Source organism: Sparus aurata, chromosome 7, assembly GCF_900880675.1.
Source record: "Sparus aurata chromosome 7, fSpaAur1.1, whole genome shotgun sequence".
Lineage (NCBI taxonomy): Eukaryota > Metazoa > Chordata > Actinopteri > Spariformes > Sparidae > Sparus > Sparus aurata.
In genome coordinates this window covers 13,364,881-13,382,507 of record NC_044193.1, presented here as the reverse complement: position 1 = coordinate 13,382,507, position 17,627 = coordinate 13,364,881, and the positions used below count along the sequence as shown (strand labels likewise).

General features: G+C 41.0%; 2 protein-coding genes across 2 annotated transcripts; one reads left to right on the top strand and one right to left on the bottom strand.

The window, feature by feature from the left end:
- Nucleotides 1-3,597: 3,597 nt before the first annotated feature.
- spata2 (spermatogenesis associated 2) lies at nt 3,598-8,571 on the bottom strand. The gene is made up of 3 exons (XM_030423278.1): nt 8,452-8,571; nt 6,552-7,384; nt 3,598-5,740 (listed from the first exon to the last, which is right to left on the bottom strand). The coding sequence occupies exons 2-3, from the start codon at nt 6,894-6,896 to the stop codon at nt 4,385-4,387; spliced, it is 1,701 nt and encodes a 566-aa protein (XP_030279138.1). The 5' UTR covers nt 6,897-7,384; nt 8,452-8,571; the 3' UTR covers nt 3,598-4,384.
- Nucleotides 8,572-9,692: 1,121 nt separating this feature from the next.
- Nucleotides 9,693-15,886, top strand: rnf114 (ring finger protein 114). The gene is made up of 6 exons (XM_030424009.1): nt 9,693-9,890; nt 11,078-11,228; nt 11,504-11,610; nt 13,478-13,592; nt 13,727-13,834; nt 13,929-15,886. The coding sequence occupies exons 1-6, from the start codon at nt 9,754-9,756 to the stop codon at nt 13,992-13,994; spliced, it is 684 nt and encodes a 227-aa protein (XP_030279869.1). The 5' UTR covers nt 9,693-9,753; the 3' UTR covers nt 13,995-15,886.
- Nucleotides 15,887-17,627: the final 1,741 nt, after the last annotated feature.

Sequence of the window (17,627 nt, the reverse complement as noted above, 5' to 3'; positions counted from 1 at the left end):
ATTGACTTCCACAATGACTTTTTGAGTGTGTCTGGTGTGGGTTAAACCAATCGTGTTCAAATGGCTCAATGTATTCCATGACACAAAATAAAAATAGCTCTTTTGTTTCTCCCAACCACCAATAACTCACATCCACTGATGAATGTTAAAGAAGCTCCACATCAGAGATTTACCGATGACAATGAAGTCATCTGTTCACTAAAAGATTAAAACAGCAGCCCTGAAGACTGTTTAGCCCTTTGTAGTGACCTACACGAATGATCAGCGCGCTGATCCGAGTCAAATCCACATCCCATGGTGTGCGAGTAGGATTCTGAGATGACCTCTGATGACTCTCTTTTCCAGGCTTCTTAAAAAGGCCAACATCCACAGACACAAGGCTAAACTTTTAGCAAATCCACAGATTTATGTCACATTAACTGTACATCCGGGCAAGCGACAGGATTTTGTTTTCTTCACCAATAATATATTTGTTCTTCATTTGGCAATATGATCACTCTTTTTGAACATGGCTCAATACTTCAGAAAGTCTTCTTTGTTGCTGGTATGTATGATTTGTGATGAGGAATGGAAACAAATCTGCGATAAATAGTCAAACTATTCAGAAAAGGCTTCATTCAATGGAAACAAAATAATTGCACACCTCCCCTAAGGTCACTGAAGACTTTTGTGATACCCAAGTTAGCCAATGTCAATCCCCTCAAAGAACCTTTAAGCTACATCCAAACGGTATCAGACGATCCCTTCTTTATGCTGTTCACATGATAAAGACACACACACAGACAGTTTGGGAATGAATAGAAGTGTGAGAAGATCAGACATCACTCACACCAAAAATGTGTGTGTTTACGCAATATCTGCAAGTAAAACAAAATATATATGAATTTGAATTCCAGGCAAAACATGGTTATTTTTACAGTCGTCACCCCTGTACGCACATAGTATATACTTAAGTGGAATTGCTGCATAATTCTGTCAGTATGTGTGGTTGATGAGGTTAATCCATACTTGTGTTTTTTTAATTAATCTGAATTCTTTCCTTAGCTGTCATGGAACAAACTATGCATTTAGTTCATGTGGCCTGGAAAAAAAACAAAAAAAACAGGTTGATGTTTAATCTACAGGCTGGTAAAACACAAGACAATGTTATTGACACTGGACACTGCAAACTTAAAAATACCCCATGAAAAGACAGCTGAATGAGCTTAAGGCATTTAGAGGTTATTCCTGACAGAATATAAAGGCTTAGGCAGCCCGAACGGTCTGTCGGAATAAACCAGACTGTTTTTATGAAATGTGATTTGAAATTAGCCCCTTAGTGACTATTATTCTCCTGCATGAATCAAAGACTAATCACTAGAAGTACGCTCCAAATTTATAATACTCAGAGTAAACGTTAGCAGAGTTTATTTACACATGAGGGCCAAGGCTTTTTGAAGTCTACCACTAAATGAGTTTAATGATATTTCAACACCGAATGGTAGCGGCTTGCTTGAGGACACTCCGGCTTATCTAATGCACTAAATAACCGCACATCAAGGGCCTTAGAGAGGACTTTCAGGGTCTCCGAATGTGCAAAATAACGAAGTGAGTCATCACAACAAATAACTGGGAAAGTCACCTCTCTTGGAAGATTAGCCAACGAGCTAAGAGAGTGCCAACTGAATCAGATCAAACAACCAAACTTAAATGACCACACACTGGCAGTCACTGTGCTGTACCAGCCCAGTTGCCAGGATAAAATGTTGCCAGTTAACGTTTTTCTGCAAACCACAGATACGTTCAGATTTGTCTGTGTCACAGGCTACGTGCCTTTTTTTCTACAAAATATGTCATCTCATTAGCAGTTCATGTTTATTACCTGACTTTCATGCTAAGGAGTGGAGGGGGACAGTGCGGAGACCAAAACAGGAATTTTAAGCCAAAACACAATGTTTTCCTAACGCTGACCAAGCGTTTTTGTGCCTAAATCTAACCAGAACATAAGCACAGCGCTGTCACAAGAAAGGTTGCATCGTAAAGACACAAAGTTTTAACTTTGTTTTGCAGAAACGTACTTTGCCAACATTTATTCAGGCGACTAATTTGGCTGTACAAGGGGATGGACACATCAGTATGAGTCACTGTAACAGTAGTAATAGTAAGTGCAACAGACATGTGAGAAACACTACCTTTTCCAAGCTATGACCCAGATTTAAAAAAAAGTTGGTATGCTGTGTAAAACAGAATGTGATAATTAGCCAATCCTATTTCACATTCAATCAAAAACAAAAAAACAGTTTCAAACAAGTTGGGACAGGGGCAACAAAAAAGTGGGAAAGTTGTGGAACATTCAACAACACCTGATTTGAATACCGCAGGTTAACAGGTTAATTGGTAACAGGTGAAAGAACAGCTCAGTTGTTTTCAAGCAAGGATTGGGCAAGGTTCACCGCTTTGTCAAACAAAATTGTAAAAAGGGTATTAGTTTATGCGCCCGGGAACACTTTGTAAAACCGCTGTCAGCAAACAAAGTTCAACAGCAAATTATTTCATTCGGTTTCTATTTAACATTTACACAGCGTCCCTATTTTTGAAATCAGGGTTGTAAAACGTTAAATGATAATAACTCAAAGATGCGTTGATCCAACTCAATGGTCATTTTTGAGCTGATTGTCTGTAGTGATCTTGTACTGAACAGAAGCCTTTATAAGTGGAGTCTGTCTTTTGTCAGTGGGAAGGAAAACAGACGATTTGCAGTACAATATGATCAAGTCACCAACACAAAACACAGGCTAAAAAATGACCATTAACCTCAATCAACACTTTTGTGACAGTTTTGACCAGATTTAACAGTTTAAGCTTCACGAAAGGTAGTGTATGTCACAGGGCTATTTAAATACAATTAAGCGTTAGTGATTTTGTGTCAACCAACACAAAGTATAAAAAGTTTCTAGACAGAAAATCTTGTGCCCATGATTATGTCAAGGAATAAATAACCTCTGCTAACATTTTAAGATGACAAAATCCGCTGACAGTAAGATGAGATGTCTTCTATTCGGCGAAAACACGAGTGTCAAATTAGAGAAGAATAATGTGATCAATACAAGAATTCCTTAGGTCTTAAGGGCTAGTTTGAAACCACAATGTCAAACTGGGTGTATAAGCTGAAGCCATTTGAGGTAGACAGAAGCTGTGTCAGAGTATATACACTCTCAAACTGTCTAAAACCAATCAATAGGCTCACGCACTGTCAACGAACCATAATCATATGATCTGTGGACCAGCATGAGACTTCCTGTGACTCCACCTGAGACTGACAGAGAACCACTGATCTGGTAAGGGGGTGCCTCTACAACATCATGGATCGTGGTGGCTTAAGGAGTGAAATGGAAGGGGATGGGGGGAGGACTTGGAACGGACACAACTCAACAGGCTATTTACCAGAAAGAAGTCAACGCCACACACCTTTAAAGTCTCAAGTCAACAGCAGCATTTGAACCTCAGTCACATAACCAGAAACATTTGAGGGTTAATTTACAAGGCATAATCTTTTAAATAGAATATATGGCATCTGACCATTGTCTCAACATTTCCCTTTGAGATATCTCCCCCCCCCCCCCCCCCCCCCCCCGCCCACAGACGCAAGTTTATACCCCAAAAATCCCAATGACAGACCTCATGCCCAGTTAACAGTCTCACATTGTTCTAGAGAATAGGATTAAAAATATATACTATTGACTTACTGACTTCCAGTGTATGTTTTCCCTACTATTTTTCAAGTTTAAAAAGTTCTCCTTTGTCACAATGCAAGCTCAGAGGTCTTTTCTACACACACACTCTCTCTCTCTCTCTCTCTCTCTCTCTCTCACACACACACACACACACAAACTCACACATACATATATACTGTATATATATATTTATATATTAGAGGAATTTTTAGCTGAGAAGTTAGGCAAAGTACTAGTAGTAATGTTCATTTGGACGGAATTCATTCAAAATGAGAAGGAATTTAACTCTTTTCTCTCCAGTTTTTCCCTTTTGAGGAGGACAAAATTTGAGGAATTTGGGAAGCGCTACAACATCACATGACTACTCAAGAGCAGGTAGCAAGGTAAAAGTAACAAGAAATAGATTAAAAGGCCTGAACTTGTACAAGGCAGAGAGATGGGCAGACGATATGGCTCTCTGTGGCATGTGCATTCCAGGGCCCTACTGACAGCAAGGGGAAATGTACAAAGTTCAAGAGCGGGTTCGAGAGAGCGCAAAGACCATCAGATAAAGGGGGCGATAGTGAATGTGTTGTTTAAAACGGGAACAGAGCTAAAGCAATAGTGCAAGACTACGCAGCGGGTCAAGGGAGGGGACTAGAAGGAAGAAACAAATATTCTGTCTGCCTGATTCATCGGTACACCAGGTGAGATATGGTGCCAGATTTGAAGTTGAGCTGATGGTTGGGCACGAAGCTGTGCTGGGGATTCTTTCGCGTGCATATATCCTTTGCGTACAAGCCCATGCACGAGTCACATGACACCTTAGAGCAGTTCACACAGGTGTGTGATGCACCTGGCTTGTTGCAAAACCCACATCGCGATCCCCCCAGGCTTAATCGCTCGCTGCTGCCTCCCTTTGGCGTTGTCAAGGCAACAGACTTGCTTGGAAACAGCTTAGTGGACATGAGGGGTTTCTCCGCCATCTGGGGGTGAGGGTGGGGGTGAGAGTGTGAATGGGTCAGTGTGAGGGGGTGCGGATGGAGATGGGAGTGGGAGTGAGTGTTAGAGTAGACGGAGAGCTTTTCCTTCACAGGTATGTATCCATCGAGGGGACGTGGGGATTTGGGGTGGTAGTCCTGGAGGCCACAGCAAGGGGAGGGGTCCACATCATGACAGGCAGAACAGAGGATCATGTCACACCTCTGGCAGGAGGCCATTGAGGAACAGCCCAGCCCACACCCCTGACACTTCACACTACCATGGCCTTTGAGCAGCCACCCATCCCTCGCATCCCGAGGCTCTCTGGATGGAGGTCGAGAGGGGGTCTGCCTTCCTCCTGTCCCCGCACCACCCCTCTCCGTGTACAAGTCAATCTCATCCAAAGAGGACAGGTGGTAGGATGTATAAGCATCAGCTGGGGGAGGTGACTGAATCGGGAAGAAATCCGCAATAGGACTATAGGAAGGTGGAGCTGCCACGGAGAAGAGAGATGCTGAGGTGCTGGGCCTGATTATCTCATCCTTCATATCCTCCTCAGCATCCACAAACAGAGGCTCCTTCCTCAGACTCAATGAGGCCTTCAAGACAGGCTTGCTAACTGCCGCGTGCCAGTGACCGGCTCCATCTGTAACATCCACAGACTTAGACGGTCGGCTACCTCGCCTCAGGTGGTGGGCATGAGGCCTCTCAATATCCAGCGGCCGCACAGACAGCCGAGCCATATCTGCCCCAAGGCTGTCGCGTCTGCGGAGTGCCTCGGCACAGCCAGCTGCATCATCTCTGCAACCTCTGCGGAGTTCCAGGGCCTCCAGCTCTGAGGCTGAACCACGGGCCAGAGCCACTACCTCTCCCAGAAGACGACACTCCGCCTGGGCCAGGAAGAGCTCGAATGCCAACTGACGGAGATGATTTACGCCTCCTGGGTGCTCCTGCAAGTGGAACTGCGAGTCATGGTCACAAGCGTAGCCAATGGTGCGCATCAGAGACCGGAGTTCAGCATCAGATATGGCAGACTGCAGATGGTACACGTACGGGCCAGTGAAGGTCTAGAAGAGAAATGGGTTAATCAGCATTAGTGTCAGTCATTTAAAAGAGTTTGACATAGAAAGACACTAGATTTTTTGCCTAAAAACTTAATTGCATGCTATTGATTTAGTATCATATATATAAGTATATATAGTATAGTATATAAATATAGGTTTGTTTTTCCAACTGTGTTTAACAACATTACAGATGTAAAACTTGTAAAACAGTGTTGGAAAATATTACATCACATACAGCTGTTGTCTGAAGAATAAAAAAAACAGACAGATTTATAGTGGTTGGACAACTCGTTTATATATTTTTACATTGTGTGGTGTTAGACAATAAATAATCACACTATGCACTAAACTAGACACTTCTTATAAGGAATATTTGTATATGTTATGTATATGCACAGCTACTACAATGGAGGCACTTAGTGAAGATGTGCAAAAAGCTCTTACTTCCACCTAGAGGTTGTAAATGATGTTTTTGGTGTAGTATCTCAAAAAACTACAATAGAAAACAGCTGGAGGACCTCTGAATTGAGAATTAACATAATCTAGATGTTTTTGTCTGTGCATGTCATGTTCATTTTTCAGATCTAAAACATGTACTAAAGCTTAATATAAATTAAAATAAATCAACAAAATGTCCTTCTCATGTCACTGTAGGTAATTATTTACCTAGTCATTTTGAAATCATTTATAGAGAGATTGAGAAACGTTTATGGTAAATATATGGCTGTTTTACCAACATTTTAATAACTAAATATTTGCTTTATGGCAGTTTCGAGTAGAATAATGTGACAGCCCTTAGAGTAGACTCATTCACCTTTATACATCTGAACTCCTTCTTCCAGGGGAAAAGCAAGAGGTTGGTGCAGATGGTTTCCAGTGTGTGGAAGGCTCTCTCCAGGCTCTTGATGTTCCCCCCTCTCTGGCAGCGGAGAGAGTTCTCCACCACTTCATAAAAGCGCACCATCCGGAAACGCTGTCCCGGATCTGGCTGGTAGGCCCCGAGCAGAGCTGTGGCTGTGGAGAGCAGGGCCTCGCTGTCCTTGTGTCTCCCTTTGTCCCCCTCTGGTGCAGTTCCAATCCATGCGTATTCCTCCTCCAGTCGCCTCTCCAGTGCCGTCACGTACCTCCGAAATAGGTCCTCTTTTAACTTGGCATCCATTATCGGCAGCGGACTATCAGTCAGCTGTTATACTTTTCTGAGAGAGCCTCACCCCTTTTAGCATACCCTGCACCAACATGCCACATTCAAGCACCATTTTTGGTCACCATAATTCACTGTACACGCTGGCACACACTCAACGTTAATAACGTTTTGGAGAGGTGGCAGAGAGATGAGACTTTGTGTCCAATCAGCAGCACATCCCTTAAACAAGAGACGCAGTTGTCTGGTGCTTTCAATTGGCGTAGCTAGGCTGCAGCCTGTAGGGATGCCTCCTTACAGGCATTTCTGGTATTGGCTCAAAGCCTTACTTGTTTCAAGACAAATACGTCTATGTCGTGCAAGATGAGGTCAGAAGGAGCCTTTTCTTCACACTCTGTTAGTGCTGGGTTGTATCTATGCCATTCCTTTTCAACGTTTGCTGAGTTCAAGGTCACTCATCTTGAAGACGCGTTCTTGATCGTGCAGTCTTCTGAGTTGTCTCCAAGCTGTAATGAAACCAGATAGCTATATAAAAAACTGAAATGTGTCATTATGGCACACATAAATAAAGAGGGAATCTTGGATTATAGTTTCTTTCAACTGACTCAGCGTTAATACAACCCAAAAGAAAGGCATTTGTAAGAATCATCATTATGAACATTTTATTTTTTACATAATTCCTATGGCTCAGTTATGAGAGATGATGTACAAGCATCACTATTTGAGAAACATGAGTGGGATGATGTGTGGATCCACAGTGTGGGCTATTTTATATCAGTCTTAGAGCCAATGCGTTGGACTGATTAGATTATTTGCACGATACACCATACCAAGAGAAGACTCTGGGGAATTACATCGTACAAATTCAGGATCAGAATTTACTATTGACAGACATTTCTCCTTTTGTCGAGCGGAGTGTTTACGCCAATCAAAATGTGATCTTGCGATTCTACATGCGTGGGAACCATGTTAGCATGCACTTAGCTTAAGATCCCTTAAATTAAAAAGGCAATATTAAACATACGGATATGGTTATGAATACATGTGAGGCTAAATCTGATATGAGGCTTTTTGAGGGTCTCTGCTCCTTGTTCACAGCTACTCCAGTTACCTCCCATATCAATCTTAGCGAGCATCCGTTTAGCGAGCTAGCAAGAAACATGCCTTAGCTAACAACATCACCATGCCTTACTATTGCGCATCAGCTGCAACAGAGGCAGTCCGTCACGACCAATGTTGATAACGAGAAACGCTCTAAGGACTGCTTGTAGACTACGATATTTTTTTTATCAATCTCAAAGCCGACAAAACCCGATGTTGTCACTGGCATGGCCCCTCGACTCAGTACAAGCTAAGCAGTGAACGCCCATTTCAGCGCAGCTGGCTAGCTAACAATTGCTGTAGCTAGCAGGGCGGTCCATCGCTAGATAGGAATCACTGGCTATTTTACAGTCAACTATCTACACATATAGAGAAATTGTAGCTCGACTCTTTTGCGGCAAAGTCTAATTCTGCTTCATCTTACAGACCACGCCGTTTTCTGACCAGAAACACCACCACCCGCACACCTTACCTTAAAACAAGTGCTAGCCGTGGCTAGCTACGCCTCCTCAGCTGTTGGAAATTCCCATAATCACAACGCGCATGCGCTCGGTTCTGACAGTTCATCAGCATCAGGAGCCCACGTGGAAAGAAGGAGCGGGGCAGGAAGGGATGCAGAGCCCAGCGACTACATCAGCACCACGGTTCAGTGTGAGTTTCATTTATATACAGGGTTTTCTTTTGTTTGTTTATTTCAGAAAACTAAGTCCAAGAATGAGCACAAATAAAATCATTTGTCTATACTTAAGTTAAACAATATAGTTTAATATACACAACTCAAAAGTAGTAGGGGGTACTGGGATAGTTTAGTGTTGTGGCGTATCTGAATTTCCATCTGGTGTTTTCGGAATATTTTTTTTGTCCACTAAAATACTGCAACACATGTTTGACTTTTATTGCATATCCATGCACATGCATACATGCATCCATACCCGATATCCCCAACTAAATAGAGTAGTAGGCTAGTATACACTATTTTTCTGAAAACAGAAGTAAAAACAAATGATTGCAGAGAAAACTATTTGTCTATTTGTCAATATACAATATAGTTTAATGAACTCTACTCAAAATTAGTCTGTGGTTTTGGGATATTTTAGTATTTCATGCTATTGTTTATTCTGTGAGATATCTGAATTATCATTCAGTGTTTTGACAATACATTTAATTGGACTAAAGTAATTTAGTGTAATACACAGTATTTTTCAGAAAACATAAGTCTAAGAATAAGCGCACAGAATATATTTCAATATAGTTTAATACACAAAGAGACAAAATCCCAATAAACCTTTTTAGATTTTATTTTTTTTCTTTTGCAATAAGTAAATGCTTATCCACCCGTTTGATTTTGAAATTACGTTTACATTAAAAAAAAAAAAATACAATTACTGCTAATGACCACTTTTTTAATATAGGATTAAGTGTATGTCATTTGTCATACATGTTTGCTTGGACTGTCAGACAGAGGATATTTCAATTAATTTATTACCCTGGGCTCAGGGTAGGTATCCGGGCATTCAGACTTTTTTTATACGTTTACAGACAAAATATTTTACAGATAACGTGAGAAAAGAAGAACAATAAGTAAAATAGATAAACATAAATAAAAAAAAAGTATAATAAGTAGTTGCGGCCCTAAATCATTTGTTTGACCTCTTACAAACTTCTCGTGTTGTACTTGGAGCCATAACTCCGCCCTCGCGCATAAAAAAACAGACCTGGTGACGTCGTTCCAGGAACGGTTGGTGGGGGACTGACGACTCAGTGAAGAAAAGAAATGGCGATGCTCGGAGGATTTAGCGCAGCACAGCACAAGAAAAATCTCTCCGAGGGTAGCGGCGACGTGTCAGAATTCGTCTGTCCAGTCTGTCTCGAAATCTTCGAGAGTCCCGTAACAACACAATGCGGCCATACGTGAGTATTTTGCCTGTTTTGTCGATCGTCCTCCCCTCAACCCACGTCTGCCACCAGCGATTCAATAGCAGGAGGCAAAAATAACACAAGTGAATGCTTGTTTCTAAACATGTCGTAACCGCCAGGGCAGCGGGGCATCGACCGTGCAGGTGCCTGCATTCGTTGTGACCTTTTAATTGTGTGTTTTCACTTCAATATTTCGCAGAAGCGATGCCAGCTTGCTAAATCACTTTCAGTTTTGTTTACATCAAAGAGGAGGCCTCACCTGGGAGTTGTAGTTTAGACGTCTATTGCGCGGACTCGTCAAGCTACTTAAAGGACTACAAGTCCCTGCGCCCTCTTGAGGTGGGGACTTTCCGTCGGATTTACAGGAAGCTGACTACAGGAGCTTTAAATGGACCTTTGAGAAAATGACAGGATCTGTTTCCTTATATTGTGCTTTAATGTCAGCCTATAAATAGTAGTGATACTTTTGCTTCATATCACCAGAGGCTAAATTTAAAATCTGATAGTGTTTTCAGAGGCTTGTTCCCCTACATTTTTCATTTAATGGCTGCAGCTAACAATTATTTCATCATCGATTTATCTGCAAACTGGTCTCATGATTAATCGATTAATCTCTTTGTTTATAAAATGTGTGAAGTGCCCATTAATGTTTCTTAGAGCTCAGTATTAAATCTTGCTTTTGTCAAACAAAAAGTCCAGAACCCAAACACCCTTTATTTACCATCATAAGTGACAAAGAAAAGCATGAAGTTCTATCAATCAGTCATCAAAATAGTGGGCAATCAAAGGTGCAAAGTGTAGGATTTGGACATATGTTGGCAGGAATGGAATATAACATTAATGCTTTTGTTTTCATTATTCACTGAAACTAGGAATTGTTGTGTGAGTGTTTTGTATCTATAGAGGGAGCGGACCTAGACCACCATGTTGCACTGTCATGTTTCCAGTAGCCCAGAATGGATCAACCAAACACAGGCTGCAGAGCCTTTCCCATTTTTAGTGCCAACACAGTAGAGGGGTGTTCAGTTAGTGGAAATCTAAAACCCCACTGTTGGATGCCAATAAATCCTACACATAGGCCTTTTGGTTTACTTTTGATCTAGTGATGTATTAACTAATGGTTGCAGCTTATTTATAACTGTATTTGTTGTTCATCACATTTTATACCTGTGACTTTTCAGGTTCTGCCAGAGTTGTTTGCAGGAGTGTTTGCGTCCACAGAAGCCTGTTTGCGCTGTGTGTCGGGCTGGGCTTGGCCACTGGACTAAAGCTGCTGATCTTGAAGCTGTTATCCAGTCATCTGCGGCATCTTGTAAGGGATGTGGAGCTCAGGTATGTTTTATGACAGTGTGAACCGCTTACTTCAATCTGTCTGAATGACTTTTGCTGGTATGTTCTGAATTAGATTTTCGTCACTAGTTTGGACGAAGACAATCACTGAGACTAAACATATAGTAACTAAATATACATAATCTGATTCTAAGTCTAATCTTCATTCTTTATATTCGGACAGTAGCAGACTTTAAAAGCAAATATTTGAGAGAAATTACTCTACATCATTGTATTTGTGCACTGCAGTTAAAGATGTTTATTTCCTCACTGTTCAGGTTGGCCTTTCCCAGATGAGAAGCCACACAGCTGCTTGTTCAAAATACCAGGAGTACATTGAGGAGGGAGTGAGGACCACTGCCCAGAGCCAGCCTACCATCATCAGGTGAACTCCCTCATTCAATCATTCCCTGTCATTAATGTTATAAACCTTCAATAGTTTATACCATACTGAGCAGTAAAGTGAGACTGTGCCTTCACTAACATATGTAGAGTTGAATAATAGTAATACGGACACAAAGTAGAGGTGAATTTCTGAGGGCACTTTACTGTGTGTTCTTTGTGTAGTGCACACATATTTATACTTAAAATCACTAAAGAAAGAAATGAACAGAAAGTTAACACCGTGTAGTGCACTAGGTAGGAAATGGGGAGTGATGTCTGTCACATGTAGGGCTCTGGGTTCGAAAAATAGAATTTCCCATTCAAATATATCTTCATTTGAATTATCTGCCTTTTTTCCTGGTAAGTTTCACACGGCCTGGATGTTAACACTTGCCAAGCACCATATGTAGGTAGAGTTTTCATTTAGCTAGTAAATAATTAAACGTGATCCGCTACACTATCAAAACAGTCATAGTATTAAAAAAAAACAACTATACTATTACTTTCTACCATGTTTTGGTGTCATTTATGGATGCACTTGTTTACTCGACTGTCTGTGTCAGAGTATCACACACACACACACACACACACACACACACACACACACACAGGCACAGGGACATGGACCTCATGTTGCATTCAAGTGCACTTCACAAACTCTGAAATCCAAGTTGCACAAAAGTTGTTTAAAACAGGGACAGACAGAAATGGTTTCACTTTCTTTTCCTTTGTTGAAACACTTAGCCCTACATCTGTCAGTGCATTCTTAGCCTTTGACTACAGCATATTTGAGAATCTATTTCACATCAATGCAACATTTGAAATATAACTAACTGAATGGATAATGAATGGAATAAAATAAATCTGAGATTGCATTGAATTGCGACCTTGTAAATCGGAATTGAATCGATTTGCAAAAGCAGTCACTATTCTCATTCTAGTCACAACTCAGGACTTCACTGTTCTCTTCGACTTTTGATTTAGTGATGAGATTACAAAAACAAGTTTGACAGAATATCTTAAAGGACATTTCTAGCATGTACCAACACGGGTTTACTTTTATGGTTTATCTATAATATGTATGGGACAGCATAATGTTCTTTTCACTAACATCACCATATAGGTTATGGATGAGAGCGGCCTCCTGGAAATACTTTTACAATCTAATCTAATGTAGCCCAGGAAACACGAACCTTAATCCTGTTAACAGCAACTTTATATGCTCAGTGTAAACCATCTGCATGACTGCTCACTGGGTTTTACTCTCCAGTTGTCTCACCAAATCCCACTTCCCCTTGTAAACAAAATAATTGCTGTTCTATTTTCACCTCATCAATGAAATAACTGGAAATGTTCACAACAGAAAACACACAATTACATGTAAAGTGATGTACCTGTAGTTTAATTGTTAAAAACTACAACATTGAGATTCAAGGTGTGAGAAGTAGAATTGCTTTTTATATTGTGACGATGTTTCATTATTTGGATGACTACATGCTCTTTCTTTAGCTGAAAACAAGCCAGAAGAAGTTTGAAAAACAGTCACTTGTAATGTGGAAATGATGATTGAGCAGGTGGTAGCCTTTTTATAATTAATTTCACCAAGTAAGAATAGTTGAATTCAATCAGAAAATGGCATCTATTTGCGGTAAGGAGGCTTTCTAAAAACTAAAAAGAGTCATCTATTATCTTAAATGAAATTTCAGTGTAGATGAAGGTCACTTTGTACATTAATATCAAAACAAAACCTTGTTACCCACATTGCAAGATTCTTGTCGCTGAGAAACAAACTCTTTGTTGAAAAACAAATGTGCAAATGCAGAATCAGTGGTGTGACATACATTTGTATCATTGTTTCTGTCCCACAGTCCGGTGCCAAATCGCTACACCTTCACCTGCCCGTACTGTAACTGCCAGAACCTCGATCAGGACGGCCTCGTTGAACATTGCACTTCCCATCATGCTCGAGACACACGCCAAGTGGTAGGAAATCCTCGCACTACACTGTGACTCAAGAGTCGCTCCTTAAAAATACGGTTCCACACATTGTTTGGATTAAGCTATAGTTTATTTGTTCATTGATCCTTTTATTAATCTCACTCTTTTTTTATGTGCAGGTGTGCCCCATCTGTGCCTCAATGCCCTGGGGGGACCCTAACTACAGGAGTGCCGACTTTTTCCAGCACCTGAAGATCAGACACACTTTCTCATACGATACCTTTGTTGTGAGTTGAGGCCCTCGACACCATCTGGAGTTTTTAATTGTGATGTTAACGACTGGTGGATTTACTAGTTCTGTCCTCACTCATGTCTTTGCAGGATTACTCCACAGATGAGCACACGATGATCCAGGAGGCTCTACAGCGCTCTCTGTTGGACAACTGAAGTGTGAGGAACAATCCACCAGGAAGAGGAATCTAGTGAAGTGAAGGGGAGATGGTGATGCGAAGTCTTGAGAAGACAGAACAACACACTGTATCAACATTCATGGTGATACTGTATAACTAAGGGTAATCACTTTCACAGGGAATTGGTCTTGTTGCTATAAATCTATAGATTTCTTATTCCGAAAATTAAATCACGCAATATGGTTAAAAAGAATCATATTGTACCGTCTGATTTAGGAGTGATTCTGTGTTTCTGGTGTGATAATCTCTTATCTTCCCCCACTTGAGTCTGTAGACTTGATAGCTTGTTGATTATCTATTAAACTATGTTTGTTAAAGCAGTTTGTTCATTAATGACATGGTGTCATATAGCCAAAAACTTCCAAAGTTGTAATTAAATTCCCCTGTTGTCAATACTTGATGTTATAAGAGGGTTCGACCACTAGGTGGCTAACTATTGCCAGCAGACGACAAGCTTCACTCGGTGACGTCGTCAAGTAATCTGAACAATAATATATAGTAATCTATTCAAGAGTGACTCTGCATGTTCTCTCTCAACAGAGGAGAGGTAGATTTTTTTTTTTGGTTTTATGTTTAAGTTTATTAGCAGATGGAAGGTTTGTCTTTTTTAATGCTATTTCTGGGAAAAGTTTGTGTGAGAGAGCGTGTGTGTTCATTCTGTTTTCAGAGATCTACTGGAACGAATAAATAATATGAGGGTCGAACAAAGCCAGAGAGGGCTGTTTGCTTTATTGTAATGTTTCTCCCTTATGTCTTTGTGCCTGCTGGTAGATCTTGTTTCCTGACTTCCAAAACTCATAGGGCTAATAGTTCATCCAGTGAACCAAAAGATGCAAGTAGGAGACCATCAGTGTGTCATAAATCGGTCAGTTCTGTGGGATTGTTTTTTTTGTGTGCGGGTGTTTTTGTTTCTTTTTCATTTTGGTGAGAATTTCTTTGCATGTTCACAGCCATAAGGGGGCAGTAGAGTTCCACCTTTCTCTGGCGATCCATGATCGGCCCTCACCATCCTCCTGGCTCTGTTGCAAGACATAATTCAACACAGATTTCATTCTATAAATGTGCTTTACTCCATGCGTTGTTCAAATGCAGCACAGAAAAATGTCACTGATCTTTAGAAACCAAGGTTTTATTGGGGTTATTTGTTGTAGTTTTAACAGAATAAAACCACAGCTTTGCTTTTAGATGGCTGACGACGAACAGGACTTAAGATTTTCAATGTAACGTACTGTACTGTGTATATTTCATGACCAGTGTCTCGGATGCTTCATCACAAAAGACACAAAAAAAAAAATCCACTTTGTTTTGCTGGCTTTCATATTTTTGGTAACGTCACTGCCAACAGTTCTGGAAAAAAAGTCAGTTAGTTATAATTTGTATGCTTCCATAACTGAAAGCATGTGGAGAAAAAATTCAGTTTGACTTTGCTCGATTTATACTGGATGTTTTTATTTTAATTCTTCAAATGTGAATTGTGTCTCTTATTTTACATCTGTGTTGTTTTTTCCATGGACTTGTAATTGTCAGAAATCAAACACATCACATTAGTGCAAGACTTCGCACACAGTTGCATCATTGCATTTGTCTTCTACCAACAGGTAAATAAACTTAATACACCCAGATCAAGTAGCTCTAGAGCAGAACCTTAATGCCTTTTCACATAGTCTTTGGTGCCACTTAGCCCTAGATGTTCGTCTTTTCTCTCCAATAAAAATGTGTAATAATTTTGTATATGTATCTCATGTATAATGACCTTTTTTTTCTTTTTTTTTTTTTTTCCTTTCTCAATATATCTCTCATTCTCCTTTGTCAGCCCTGCTGTTAGTGGGTGCTAAATCCTGATAAATTAAAGCTCTTTAATTATTTAAACCCTGGCCCCAGAAATCAGGCGAAGTGATTTATACCTGTGTGTATGAGACGTGTGGGGGAAGAAACAACACTCGCTGCTTTGATGGATGACCACAGTGAGCGGTGTGGTGTGTGTGTGTGTGTGTGTGTGTGTGTGTGTGTGTGTGTGTGTGTGTGTGTGTGTGTGAGGGAGTGCAGTTAAAAGGATGGTAAGGCAGGGTGCATCAATCCAAACTCAGGATTTGCTCAGTTGTCATAATCAGGGAGGGGAATAAGAAGTTATTGTGGGATTCATTTAAATAAGCCAACCTTTCTACAAACCTTTGTTCATATATTAGATGTCGGGGCAGTCCCACCACGTCACACCAACAGTGATCTTGCACTGTGTTTTTCCGCTTTGTATTGCCTCTGTGTTAAGTTTCTGATGAAACTTAGGCCCTTCGGTGTACATTGTCCACAGGGAGAGAAACCCTCTCATCTCTATTCTTTCCTCTGTGTGCCTTTTGTATCTGTAATTACTGTAGCTAAATGATATTACAGTTTCTCACCTACCTCTACAGAGAATCTCACCCACCAAACTTCTTGATGTAGACCCCCCTTTCTTTTCTTTTTCTTTTTTTATTTCATTCCCCCCCTCCCTTCCCCGACCAGGTTTTTGCTCCTGGCAGATCGAGGGGAGATGTTAGCTGTGAGAGAACTAACGAGATACTCAAGCGCTTCTGGGCAGGAAGGAAGTCGAGCCGAAAAACATGGCAGGGAGAAGTCTTTCTTGTCTGTTTGGTGGCGGAGCTAAAAAGGGAGAGGGGGGCCAAGGTGGGGAATAGGAAAAGGAAGAAAGAGAGGAAAAAGGGGAAGAGAAGTGAACACATTGAATAAAAATTTCATAAAGTTCAGCATGTGGTTTCTTTGATGCGAGCAATAGATAGTGTGCGCAGTCTGCAGGCTCTGTGGAGGCAGCAATTAACGCTACATGTGCCCAGGGGCGCACTGCGAGAAGTGTGGGGACGGTGGCTTGTTTTAGAAGTGTGTCGCACCATCACTCTGCCCTAGACACCCTTCCGCCAGCCTTTTGTTTAAATGTGTCATAAACCTCCTCCTTCACCTGCCTGACATCAGGCATCTGCGAACTTGTAGGTTTATGCTCCTCTGTGGCTGTCTGAGCTGTTCTCACCGAAAACATCTGAACAGTCGCAGGTGAACGCACCATAAGTCCAGTCAGTATTGGGCTTTTTTACTGTTGAAGGTACACATTTTTGAGTCATGAGTCATGGTCCTGTGCGTCCCAACACCCTCAGAAAAGAAAAGATGCCTCTCTGACTATTTGGCAGCAATCTGACAATAATTTCTTTCACATCCAATCCAAAGAAATGTTTTTTTTTTCTCCCTGTATTAAGCTATTTTACTCTACTCTCATCACATAGCACATTCTGCTTTATATTATTTGGTCAGAGAGAAAGAGTCAGGCAGGAATCAGGACTAACTCGTATCCATCACCTGGTGCTTTAAGTGGAAGAGTATCTAACCAGAGAGAGAGCGTATCTGTGATATTAAAAATAGTTGCGTGACACACAGATAGGGTGACAAGAGATAGGAACTCCTCAAATGCCTGGAAAGTTCTCTCTCTCTCTCTCTCTGTCTCTCTCTATCTCTCGGTTCATCTATTTCTAGTTTTGCTGAGGCAGGTATCCGTGATGAGGTGTGGGCCATGCGAGGAGAGCGCTGGGAGTTTGTTCACCGTAAAATTCCTCAAAGTCAGGAGAAA

Excerpts from the sequence above, each read along its gene's own strand:
- spata2 (XM_030423278.1), bottom strand. The coding sequence starts at position 6,896 with ATGGATGCCAAGTTAAAAGAGGACCTATTTCGGAGGTACGTGACGGCA. Across the intron at positions 5,741-6,551 it reads AGGAGTTCAGATGTATAAAG|ACCTTCACTGGCCCGTACGT; the intron begins GTGAATGAGTCT and ends TTTCTCTTCTAG.
- rnf114 (XM_030424009.1), top strand. The coding sequence starts at position 9,754 with ATGGCGATGCTCGGAGGATTTAGCGCAGCACAGCACAAGAAAAATCTC. Across the intron at positions 13,593-13,726 it reads CTCGAGACACACGCCAAGTG|GTGTGCCCCATCTGTGCCTC; the intron begins GTAGGAAATCCT and ends TTTTATGTGCAG. Across the intron at positions 13,835-13,928 it reads TCTCATACGATACCTTTGTT|GATTACTCCACAGATGAGCA; the intron begins GTGAGTTGAGGC and ends ATGTCTTTGCAG.